Below are 12,931 nucleotides of genomic sequence, written 5' to 3'. Positions count from 1 at the left end.
CGCACTACCTTACAGCTAAGGTGTCTTATTTGTTGAATTAATGGTGATGAGATCAGACTAATGAACAAGAAAAATTCATGGAGGAATATAAGATGCTAATTTAAGTGGCACAGATTAAAATACTGTAGTAATTCTAAGGAGAAAATAAGAATAATTAAGGAAAGATATTTTTTTTTCTTTTTAAATGAGATACCTACCTATGCTTGGAATTATTTGCATGTTAAGAAGAACTTGCTGGCATTAGGACATTTACAGTATAAGAGTCAAAGCCTGAGTTGAAATGATTTATGCAGGGTGTAGACTGATCTGGAGCCTTAAAATTGTAAACTGTGTGTTGAAGGCCTGAACTGAAAAAATAGTTCATAATCTTGGCAGAAAAGAAAATGCTATATTAGTTAATTTTTTCTGGGATAGGGAAATAGGAGAATAACATTTGTTTTGTCAACAGTGAGCTCATCAAGAAGATTTGTAGAGTAACTATTTCAAAGAATTTTTAAGTAGTGAAATTCAGGGAGAAACTTACTGCAAACTGCCAATGAAAGGACCCAGCTAACACAAAATGGCTCTAATAAAACCAGGCCCATGTGTTTTTTTGCTTGGGGGAGGGACAGGAGTACAGTTTATATAACAGTGCTACCTGTTTGGCGGTGTAGGAATTCGTATTGTGAGGGGCAGGGATAACCCCTACTCCATTTAGAGGAAAACCTGATGAAAACTTCAGGGGTTTGATGTCCAGGTTGAGGACTTTAATCCATCACCATTTGAATTTGGCTTTAAAATAATTATTAGGAATTGAACAGTTTACATCAAAATTACAATCAAACAAAATGAGGTAGCTTTATAATTAGAGAATTGTGGTCATGCATGTAGTACCTGGTGTTTAGGTTTAGATTAATAGAGGCTACTGTAATTTTGTAGTTCTTTTTCAACCCACTAGAATATTCTATATAAACAACATCAGACACATGACCAGATTCACTTTTTAAAGTGTTTTACAAATCTTTTATTGCTTCAACAAGAGAATTGATACCAGAATGCTTTTCTTTTTAAAAACTTATTTGAACAACTACTTTGAGTCACTACTTTTATTCTTTATTGTCCTTATTTTCCAAGTTTTGGCGCCCAAACTTGGCAAACATCGTGGAGATTTGTATAAACATGCATATACATATATACACACACATTTAAGTTTAAAGCCTCAGTTCCTCATTAAACCTTGTGCTCAGGCTCCTGTTAAAAAGAGGTAAAATGGTGAGAAGCTAAAAAATCATTGAAAACATGAATAAATCACAATTGATAACTTCCTTGTTGTTATGAATTAAAACAGACATTTTAAGGCAAAATCTATCACCTTGCTAAAACTTCCACTAAGCTACAGACTCAGATATTTACAAGAAAATAAATAAACGGAAAGCCCTTTACACATGTCAATATGGTTTAATGAAAAGCTAGCTGAGGAGTTGCGCTTTGTTATTTTAGGTAACTTTCCATTCAGAACAGTTAATATTTCAATGATTAAAATTTCAGGTGTTAAAAACTAACTTCAAGCAGGGTCATTGTTACACTGAAGCTGAATTCTTCAAGTTCTTGTCTTTAAATTACTATGCAAATCCATCACAGTTACATTCAAGCTATTAATTTAAAATACATTTAATGTTTGGTAACTGAGTAAATACAATTACTGTACTCTAGGTCGTTTGATTTTATTTTTCTCTGTAGGAGCTTTCCTCTTTTGTGAGAATCCAGGCCCAGGTTCCTTATTATTCTGAAGAAATGAAACAGCTTCTGGTAGACAGTAATTTTCTACTTGAGGAGGGGATTCCTATAAAAAAGGGTAAAAAACCCAACATTGTTCATTTTTTTCAGATTTCAAACTGTTAATTAGGTAATAGATTCCTTTACTCTGCTTTATGACCAAAAAACTTAAACATTTGTCTTTCAAGGTAGCTATTTAGCACCTTCACCTTTAGTGAACAGATCCTGTGTAACAAAATTTCACCTTTTATCAGAAAAATGAGTTTATAGCTCAGGCAGAGTGGGGCTAGTTCAGATCTTAATGGTTTCATCTGTAAAATATGGATTAAATACAGAATATGGAAAATATGGTAAAATACAGTTAACAGCTATCATTTAACTGTGAGATGTTTAGTGTAAATTTTTGAAAATCTTTGAATGGAATGGGATGAATTCCCCTTTTCATTTTTTATGGCTTTTAGTCTGAGGAGAAGTCTCTGTCTGTGTCATGTTGACTGGCTAAAACTCTAAGAGAAAACTTTGAAGAACCAGAGGACAGAATGGCAACCACAGCACTAGAAAATGAGGTGGGAAATTCCAGAAAGTTTGGGAGGAGCTCCGAACTCTTGTGTTATAAACGCTGACCAAATCATGTATGTGCAGAGACTCAAGGTAAGGCTCAAAGAACACAACTAAGATTTGAGCTGCCACTAACTGGAAGGTCAGCCAAGTAAACTGCCTGCTAAACTAATAAAATGGTCCTCTTCAGAAGAACATGACAGGATCTAGTCTCTACAACTGATTTGTAATTTCTAGGATACATCCAAAATTACTATACACGTGAAGAAGCAGAACCTGAACTATTCTCAAGAAAAAAAAATCACTCCCAAAATGGAAATACTTAGGTATCAACTTAAGAAAAAAATATACATATATTGAAAATTACAAAATGCCCATGAAAGACAACCTAAATAATTAGAGATAAGCTGTCCTCAGTGACTAAAAGACTTAACATAGTAAAGATGTCAAACACTCAAACTGATCTGTAGGTTTAATGTAATTCCTATCAAAATCATAGCAAGGTATTTTTATAGACAAACAGGCTTATTTAAAAATTTACATATAAAGACACAGGCAAAAAAAAAAAAAAAAACTACAGGCCCTAGAATAGCAACAACAATTTTGAAAAAGAGGAATAAAGAGGAAGGAATCACTACCTAATATTAGGATTTATTATGTATACAGTAATTAAGAGTCTTGCAGAGGGAAAGACACATAGATTGATGGAACAGAACAGAGAATGCAGAAATAGACTACACAAAATGCACATCTGAATACTGACCAAGCTGCAAATGCAACTAAATGGAGTATAGTTCTTTTAACAAATGGTGCTGGAGCAACTGGACATTCTGAGGCAGAAAACCCCTCAACCAACCTCCTAACAATTTTGACCTAAACCTTACACCTCTATGTATTATCATAGACATAAAACTATAAAACCTTTTTTTAAACTTCTGTTTTGCAAAAATTCCTGTTAAGAGGATAAAGGTAGGGGATCTCTGGTGGTCCAGTGGTTAGGACTCAGTGCTTCCACTACCAGGGGCACGGGTTCAATCCCTGGTTGGGGAACTAAGATCCTGCTAGCTGTGTGGTGTGGCTAAGCCAAAAAAAAAAAGAGGATAAAGGTAAATGGATGAATACATAAGCCACAGACTGGGAGAAAATGTGCAAATACATATCCAACAAAAGACTAGTATCTATTACAAACAACTCTCAAGTGTAAAAAAACAATTCAATTACAAAGTGGACAAAAGACATGAAGAGACATTTCAAGAAGAGGATATGAACATGGCAAATAAGCATACAAAAAGATGTTCACTTTGATTAGCCATTAGGAAAATGCAAGTTAAAACCACAAGAGAGATCATACACCAAATGAAATGACTAAATAAAAACTGACATCTAAATGCAGATGAGGATACAAAGAAACTGGATCACTCATACATTGATGGTGAGAATGTAAAATATGCCCACTTTGTAAACACACTCTTGAGCATTTATCCCAGTGCAATGAAATATTATATTCACATATGAAGCTGTACATAAACGGAAACAACCCAGCTGTCCTTCAATAGGTTAATGATTAACTGTGGTACATCTGTACTACTCAGCAATAAAAGGTAATAAAAGTATTCATTGTTGCGTAAAAATGCAACAATCTGGATGAAACTCAAAGGAATTTTCCTGAGTGAAAAAAGCCAACTGCCAAAGTTTACACACTATTATTAATTCCATTTATTTAAGATGTAAAAAATGAGGGATTCTTGTAGTGATAGAACTGTTCTGTATCTTGACTGTGGTGACAGATACATGAACTTACACTTGATAAAACTGCAGAAATCTAAATACACACATATACATGAATAGAAGTAAAACTGGGGAAATCTGAATAAGCTTGGATTGTATCAAGCCAATATCCTGGTTGTAATAGTGTACTATAGTTTTTGCAAGATGCTACCCACTAGTGGAACCTGGAGAAAGTGTACATGGAATCTCTCTGTATTATTTCTTACTACTGCATGTAAATCTACAATTATTTCCAAATAAAAAGTTTAATTAAAAAAAAAGTAACAGAACATCTTGCTCATGACCCAGATGTTGCAAATAGTAAACAATTCCAACATAGTTATTATAACTGTTCTTAATGATATAAAGGAAAATATGCTTGAAATGAGTGAACAGAGGAAATCTCAGCACAAAAACAGAAACCACAGAAAAGAACCAAAGAGATTTTAGATATAAACAAGTAATACTTTTTAAAAAATTTTATTTATTTTTGGCTGTGTTGGGTCTTCACTGCTGCGCGCAGGCTTTCTCTAGTTGTGGCAAGTGGGAGCTACTCTTCCTTTTGTGCACAGGCTTCTCATTGCAGTGGCTTTCTTGTTGTGGAGCATGGGCTCCAGGCACACAGGCTTCAGCAGTGGCAGCATGTGGGCTCAGTAGTTGCGGCATGCGGGCCCTAGAGCACACGGGCTTCAGTACTTGTGGCGTGTGGGCTCAGTAGTTGCAGTGTGCAGGCTCTAGGGCACGCAGGCTTCAGTAGTTGTGGCGCAAAGGCTCAGCAGTTGTGGCATGCGGGCTCTAGAGCACAGGCTCAGTAGTTGTGGTGCACAGGCTCAGTTGCTCCGCGGCATGTGGGATCTTCCCAGACCCGCGTCCCCTGCATTCGCAGGCAGATTCTTAACCACAGAGCCACCAGGGAAGTCCAAAAATATAAGACTTAAAGTCTCACTGGATAGATTAAGAGCAGATGAAAATAACAGGAAAAAATCAGTGAAGTTGGAGATAGATACACAGGAATTGGGCAATCACAAGAACACAGAGAAAAATAATTGCAAATAAGTGAATATAGGCCTAGGGGCCTGTGGGACAATATCAAAAGAGTAACATGAGTAACTGAATTCCCAGACAGAAAAGAATGAAGCAGAAAAAATAGCAGAATGAAGAAATAATGCCCCAAATTTCCCAAACTTGGTGAGAGACTTAAGTTTAAAGAAGCTTTGCGGATATCAATCAGGATTCATACAAAGAAACCATACCTGGAAATTCAAAGATGAAGAGAAAATCCTGAGAACAGCCAGGAGAAAAATGACACACTGCATAAAGGGGAACAATTCACATTACCATTAACTTCTTATCAGAAACAATGGAGGCCTTTAGGACTTCCTCAGTGGTCCAGTGGTAAAGAGTCCACCTTCTAATTCAGGGGATGCAGGTTTGATCCCTGGTCAGGTAATTAAGATCCCACATGCCCTGGGGCAACTAAGCCTGTGCGCCCCAACGAGAGAGCCCACATTCCACAAAACTACAGAGACCAGGCACTCTGGAGCCCACGTGCCACAACTAGAAAGAGAAAAAACCCCACACACCACAACAAGAGAGAAGCCTGTCTGTGTGCCACAATGAAGAGCCCATGCCACAAAGATCCTGCATGCCTCAACGAAGATCCCAAGTGCCGCAACTAAGACCCAACGCAGCCAAAAAATATTATTTATTTAAAAAAAAAATATTTTTTAAAAACGTAAAAAGAAACAATGGAGGCCAGGAGAGAATGAAGTCTTTATTAAAGTACCAGAAGAAGAAAAAAAAACTCAACCCCAAATTCTATATCCTGCCAAAAATCTTCAAGAATAAAGGTAAAATAGACATTTTCAAAAAAAAGAAAACTAGCATTGGTCACCATCATATTTGTACTACAAACTAAAGAAAGTTCTTCAGGCTGAAGGAAAATGATACCAGATGGAAACTTAGATCTTCAGAAAAAAATAACACTCAAAATGGTATATATTAGGGTAAATATAAAAGATTTTTTTCCCTTTTGATTTCCTTAAAATACATTGGATTGTTTAAAGCAAAACTTAAAGTATAATGCTGTACTCTGGGGCTAAAACAGATAGATGGGCCAGACAGTAAATACTTTAGTAGTTGCAAATTTCTGTTGCAACTACTCAACTCTGCAGTTGTAGTGCAAAAGCAGCCAAAGAGAATATGCAAATGTATGAATGTGGCTGGGTTTCAATAAAACTTTATTAATAAAACAGGCTGTGGGCTGGATTTGGCCTGTGGGCTATAGTTTACTGGCCCTTGGTTTGAAGAACAGGGGAAGCAAAGGAATCTATATGGTTCAAGATTTCTGCATTTTATGCAAAGTGGCACAATATTAACTCTAGGAAGATTATGAAAAATTAAGGAAGTATATAGTAATCTGTAGAGCAAAACACCCCTGCCCCTCCAAAAAAAAGCAGAAGTTTTTGCTTTAAAAAGACAATGGAGGATCTTCCCTTGTGGCGCAGTGGTTGAGAATCTGCCTGCCAATGCAGGGGACACGGGTTCAAGCCCTGGGCAGGGAAGATCACACAAGCCATGGAGCAACTAAGCCCATGTGCCACAACTACTGAGCCCGCGTGCTGCAACTACTGAAGCCTGTGCGCCTAGAGCCCATGCTCCGCAGCAAGAGAAGCCACAGCAATGAGAAGCCCATGCACTGCAACGAAGAGTAGCTCCTGCTCTCCACAACTAGAGAAAGCCCACGCGCAGCAACGAAGACCCAACACAGCCAAAAATAAATAAAATAAATAAATTTTTTAAAAAATAAAGAGACAATGGAGGGGACTTCCCTGGTGGTCCAGTGGTTAAGACTCAACACTCCCAATGCAGGGGGCCTGGGTTTGATCCCTGGTCAGAGAACTAGATCCCACGTGCACCAACTAAAGATCCTGCAAGCCACAACAAAGATCCTGCACACAGCAACGAAGATCCCCCATGCCACAACATAGCCAAATAAATAATAAATAAATATTAAAACGAAAAAGACAGTGGATGAAACAGAATTCTAAAAAATATTAAATACCAAAAAAAGCAAGAAAAGAAGAACTGAGGGACAAAGAACTGAAGAGACAAACCAAAAAAAAATGGCAAAAAAAATATATATATAGTATCAGTAATTACATCATGGACTAAACATTCCAGAGAATAAAAAGCAAGGCCCAACTATATCCTGTTTACAAAAAAGCCATTTTAAATATAAAGACACAAATAATTTAAAAATTAACAAATGAGAAATTAATACCTGGGAAAAAATTTAACCAAGGAGGTAAAGCATCTGTAAACTGAAAACTGTGAGACACTGATGAAAGAAATTGAAAAAGATACAAATAAATGAAAAGATAATCTGTGCTCATGGACTGGAAGAATATCGTTAAAATATCCTTACTACCCAAAGCAATCTACAAATTCAATGCAATCCCTATCAAAATTCCAATGGCATGTTTCAAAGAAACAGAACAAACAAACCTAAAATTTGTGTGGAGCCACAAAATATCTCAAATAGCCAAAGCAATGTTGAGAAAGAACAACAAAGTTGGAAGCATCATGCTCCCTGATTTCAAACTATATTACAAAGCTACAGTAATCAAAATAATATGGTATTGGCACAAAAACAGATCAATGGAACAGACTAGAGAGCCCAGAAGTAAACATATGCATACATGATCAATTAATTTACGACAAAGGTGCCAAGAATATACAATAGGGAAAAGACAGTCTTTTCGATAAATAGTGTTGGGAAAACGGAACCCCCACATGCAAAAGAATGAAACTCGACCACTATCTTACATCATACACAAAAATAAACCCAAAATGGATTAAAGACTTGAACATAAGACCTGAAACCATAAAACTAGAAAAAAACATAGGCAGCAAGCTCCTTGACACTGGTTTTGGTGATGATTTTTTGGATTTGACACCAAAAGCAAAGGTAACAAAAGCAAAAATTAACAAGTGAAACTATATCAAACCAAAAAACTTCTGCACAGTGAAGGAAACCATCAACAAAATGAAAAGACAACTTATCAAATGGGAGAAAATATTTGCAAATTATATATCTGATAAGGGGTTACTATCCAAAATATATAGAGAACTCATACAACTTAACAGCAAAAAAAAAAAAAAAAAAAATCTGATTAAAAAATGGGCAGAGGATCTGAATAGACATTTTTCCAAAGAAGACATACAGATGGCCAACAGGTACATGAAATGGTGCTCAACACCACTAATCAACAGAGAAATGCAAATCAAAACCACAATGAGACACCACCTCACACCCGTTAGGATAACTAACATAAAAAAGACAAGAGATAACACATGTTGGCAAGGATGCAGAGAAAATGGAACCTTTGTGCACCGTTGGTGGGAATGTAAATGGTGCAGCCACTCTGGAAAACAGTATGGAGGTTCCACAAAAAATTAAATACAGAACTACTATATGGTCCAACAATTCCACTTCTGGGTATTTATCCAAAGGAAACAAAAACACTAACTCGAAGATATCTAATAGCCAAGACGTGAGTGTCCAGCAATGAATGAATGGATAAAGAAAACTGGTATGTATATATATATACACACACATACACACACACACACACACACAAAATGGAATATTATTCAGCCATTAAAGAGGAAATCCTGCCAATTGTGGCAACATGGATGGACCTTGAGGGCATTATGCTAAGCAAAAAAAGTCAGACAGAGAAATACAAATACTGTATGATCTCTTGTAAGTGGAACCTAAAAAAACCAAAACCCTCAAAACTCAATAGATAGAGAACGGACTGGTGGTTGCTTGACAGAGGCAGGGGGGTGAGAGGTGGGCAAAATGGATAAAGGTGGTCAAGAGGTACAAATTTGTTATAAAATAAATAAGCCATGGGAATATAATACACAGCATAATGGTTATAGTTAATAGTACTGTATGGTATATTTGAAAGACTCAATTTTGGAAGTTCTCATCACAAGATTAAAGAAAATTGTAATTATGTGTGGTGATGGATGTTAACTAGACTTACTGCATAGATCATTTTGTAAAATATACATATACTGAATCATTCATTATTTTGTACACCTGAAACTAATGTTATATGCCAATTGTATCTCAATTCAAAAAAAAAAAAAAGGTGGCTAGACTCACCATTTAGGCAGATCAGAAGACTCCTCTTTGGATAAAAATGAAACAATTCAAGAAGCACATAAAGTTATGAATCTAGGAGAGGTGTCCAATAACTAGTTCACCCACACCATCTCACCCAGCTCAAAATGGACAAGACCCAACTGTGCTCAGTACTTCTAATCAGCTTTTTACCCCCTATTTTTTTTTAAAGTGATTTTAAAAAAAATTAGTTAATTATTTTTATGTTTGGCTGTGTTGGGTCTTCATTGCTGTGTGCAGGCTTTCTCTAGTTGCGGCAAGTGGGGGCTACTCTTCGTTGCAGTGTGCGGGCTTCTCATTGCAGTGGCTTCTCTGCAGAGCATGGGCTCTACGCACGCAGGCTTCAGTAGTTGTGGCACATGGGCTTAGTTGTTCTGTAGCATGTGGAATCTTCCCAGACCAGGGCTCGAACCCGTGTCTCCTGCACTGGCAGGCGGGTTCTTGATCACTGCGCCACCAGGGAAGTCCCTACCCCCTACTCTTAATCATGGACAGAAAACCAAGAATTACTAGATATCTGATAAATTTCTCTAACATGGAAGATAAAAACCCAGATAAAGGGAAAAACACAGCTTGGTAGAAGTAGAAACTATGCAGAGATAAGAAAACTTAAAAAAATACATCAATAAATCCTCTGAGAGCTCACAGAAGGTATTAATCGATGAAACAAGAAAACATTAAAACAATAAAATGTAAATTCAAAAAATGAAAACAGGTCTAAAACATGATAGCAAAATGAAGTTGATAGAATACTGAACTGCAAGAATCTCTCAAAAAGATAAAAATAAGTGAAAAATAATAAAATCTAATATACAAATAGCAGAAATACAGGAGAGAACAGAAAGTGGAAAAAAAATCCCTCATCATTGAAATCATTCAAGATTTCCCAGAACTCAAAGACAGAAGTTACCAGACCAGAAAGGGCCCAAGTGCCCAGCAAAATATAAACAGATTCTGAGAGTGTATCATTTTGAAATTTCATAAAACTGGGGCAAAAAGAACTTCCTAACTAGATTACAGTTACATATAAAGGATTAAGAATCAGATGGCTTTAGACAGCTCAACAGCAATACTAGAAGCAAGGAGACAAACAATCAAAAGTCTAAGAGAAAGCAGTTTCCAACCTAGAATTTGATGCCCAGCCAAACTATCAGTCTAGTAGGAATGAGCACAGAAAAAATAATTTCCACACATAGAAAGTCTCAATTTACCTTCCATGTGTTCCCTCTTAAGAAGTTACGAGAAGAGACCTCCATCACAATGAGACAGCAGATCAGGATGACATGCGATTCAGAAACAGGAGATTCAACAGAAAAGAGACATATGGTGGTGAAATGGAGCTCCTGGGATGATGGTAGTGTACAGAAGTAGACAGAGGGTAACAACCAGACTGCAGCAATGTGACTAAAGACATGCTGAAGGCTGTCATCACCAAGATCCCTGCAGCCACCACACCTAGTTTCTAAGCTGAAGTCAGAACACTGGGGTGAGCCTATCTCAGAGTCCTATCTGTGCTTGGCTTATCTTGGCCATGAACTTGACATGAAGCTGCTGCTCTCCCCTCATTAGCCTGCTGCTTCACACTATAGAAGTGTTCTGTTTTGACCTACTCCTGAGAGCTAGAGATAGGCAATAATGAGCTCAGATGCAGAAATACAGAGCAGCTCACTCCCCGCAATGTGTTTCTCCAGACATCTAGTATTTGACACACATTACAACCCTGAGAAAGGCAGGGACATGAACAACCGGGAAGGAGCAACAGGGAGCTCCTATGGAACTAGCAATCTTCTATTTCTTATCCTGGGCACCTGAATGACATTTTGCTATTCTTTAGCCAGGACATATTTTCTATACACTCTTTTTTATGTAAAAAGAAAAAATACCCCAAAATTATAGCACATGTACAAACACTTAACACAGCACAAGTTTAAGCAATTAATCTATGTTGGGTCCCATATTAGATGGCAGCTGTATCCCTGAAACGATCAGGAATTTCTGGAGGGATGTGGTATGGGAGGTTCTCTACATTCCCCCAATCCCTGCCCTTTTCCCAGTGGGTAATATTTTAAAACCTCATGTCTCAACAAACAGAGATTTTTAAAAAGTTATTTAGATGTTCAAGGAGAGCTAGTACTGGTTTACTAAGTCCTAATCAATACACCCCACTGCTTTATGACAGAGGCTTTGTATGCATGTTTCAGGCACTCCTATTAAAAGGTGACCAACTTCCAAACACAAGCTGCAACAACCACAAAGCAGGTTAGTTTTGGCTTCCCCCTATTTCTACACTAATCTGTTTGAAATCCTTTGTTGTAAGACATTTACAATCATGTGTCATATCTTGCTGATTCCTGATGGCATGTTAGGCACTCTGGTGTCAAGAAGATTTTTCTTTGCCCATTCAAATCACCCAACACAGGCCAATTCTGAATAGGAGTATAGTGAGCCCTCCATGTAGTAAGTGCTTCATTTCTCTTACTGTCTAACACAGGTATTTACAGCGTATCAAAACAAAAGGTCAAGAAAATTTAAAAAGGACCCTTGGGTAAATGTTTCTCCTTGGAGTTGTGGAATCAATTTCTGCTTTCTTTATATTCCAACATTTCAGAGGGCGCTTTTAGAGGTACCCAGATTTTTATACCCGTTTCATATTTAACTTCTAGGCTAAATGTTTACATAGGTTTTCATTATTTTAAAAAATAGACTGAAACTGAAAGGGGTTGAATGGGGGAGACTAACAAGAGATTAACATTCTATGAATAACAAGCCGAGGGTTTTGTTGTGTAGTTACGTCTCTATGCATATAAACACTTTACTGGTGTCGAGGAGGTCAAGGACAGAATCTTACAAACCTGCATAAGAAAATCAGCAATGTATTCTGTTTTCAAGCAGTACACATTCTGGGCAGCAGCTTCTGCTATATTAACTCCCAAGTCATCTGGTTTTAGTTTATTAAAGTCAGAAAAGAGATGTGTAGCTTCTTTAAATAAAGATACAGAATGACCGGGTAGCACCTAAGGAAAAAACAAAAAGCATCACAATCTATCAGTGTTTCAAAGTAGTTCAACTGTATAATCTACACATAAAGGATTATCATCTCACAAAGCACAGAAAATCAAGAATTGATCACAGCAACCTTGTCAATACAAACCTTTGCTCCTCCTGACTGAAGAAGGCGTTTGAATCCTGCTTCTCGGGACTGATCAACATGTAAAATAACCTTCCACCCACTAAATGCCCCCTACAAATAAAAAAAATAATCAGTGTTGAAATTACTTGGAAAAATAAATGACAAAATAATACAAAAAACACATTATTTTCTCTGTAGACTTAGTTTTATGTCAATGAATAATCTTATAACCTTTACTTCTGATGAACACACTGATAACTATCTTGGTCAGAATACTCTGAAACACATAGCCATGGCGTCTGGCACACAGTAGGCCATCAATAAATACTTGAAGAATGAAGGAAAATGATTTAATGATTAGGTAACATTAAAACAAAGCAACTTGACATTTGTTTAGTCTTTTCTACTTTTTTTTTCTTTTTACAATCTTTATTGGAGTATAATTGGTTTACAATGGTGTGTTAGTTTCTGCTTTACAACAAAGTGAATCAGTTATACATATACATATGTTCCCATAGCTCTTC

The 12,931-nt window shown here is 36.8% G+C and overlaps 1 protein-coding gene across 2 annotated transcripts in view; it reads right to left on the bottom strand.

Moving 5' to 3' along the window:
* Positions 1 to 1,013: 1,013 nt before the first annotated feature.
* TOPBP1 (DNA topoisomerase II binding protein 1) overlaps positions 1,014 to 12,931 on the bottom strand; it is a 68,280-nt gene continuing 56,362 nt past the window's right edge. For both annotated transcript variants that reach the window (XM_007120564.4, XM_028489708.2), the window contains 3 exons: positions 12,429 to 12,518; positions 12,130 to 12,291; positions 1,014 to 1,822 (listed from right to left, as the gene is read on the bottom strand). In XM_007120564.4, coding sequence (XP_007120626.2) covers positions 1,679 to 1,822; positions 12,130 to 12,291; positions 12,429 to 12,518 — 396 coding nt within the window. In that variant the 3' untranslated portion in view covers positions 1,014 to 1,678. The remainder of the gene's footprint in view (positions 1,823 to 12,129; positions 12,292 to 12,428; positions 12,519 to 12,931) is intronic.

Source organism: Physeter macrocephalus, chromosome 1 (assembly GCF_002837175.3).
Source record: "Physeter macrocephalus isolate SW-GA chromosome 1, ASM283717v5, whole genome shotgun sequence".
NCBI lineage: Eukaryota > Metazoa > Chordata > Mammalia > Artiodactyla > Physeteridae > Physeter > Physeter macrocephalus.
This window is presented reverse-complemented; position numbering and strand designations above follow the sequence as displayed.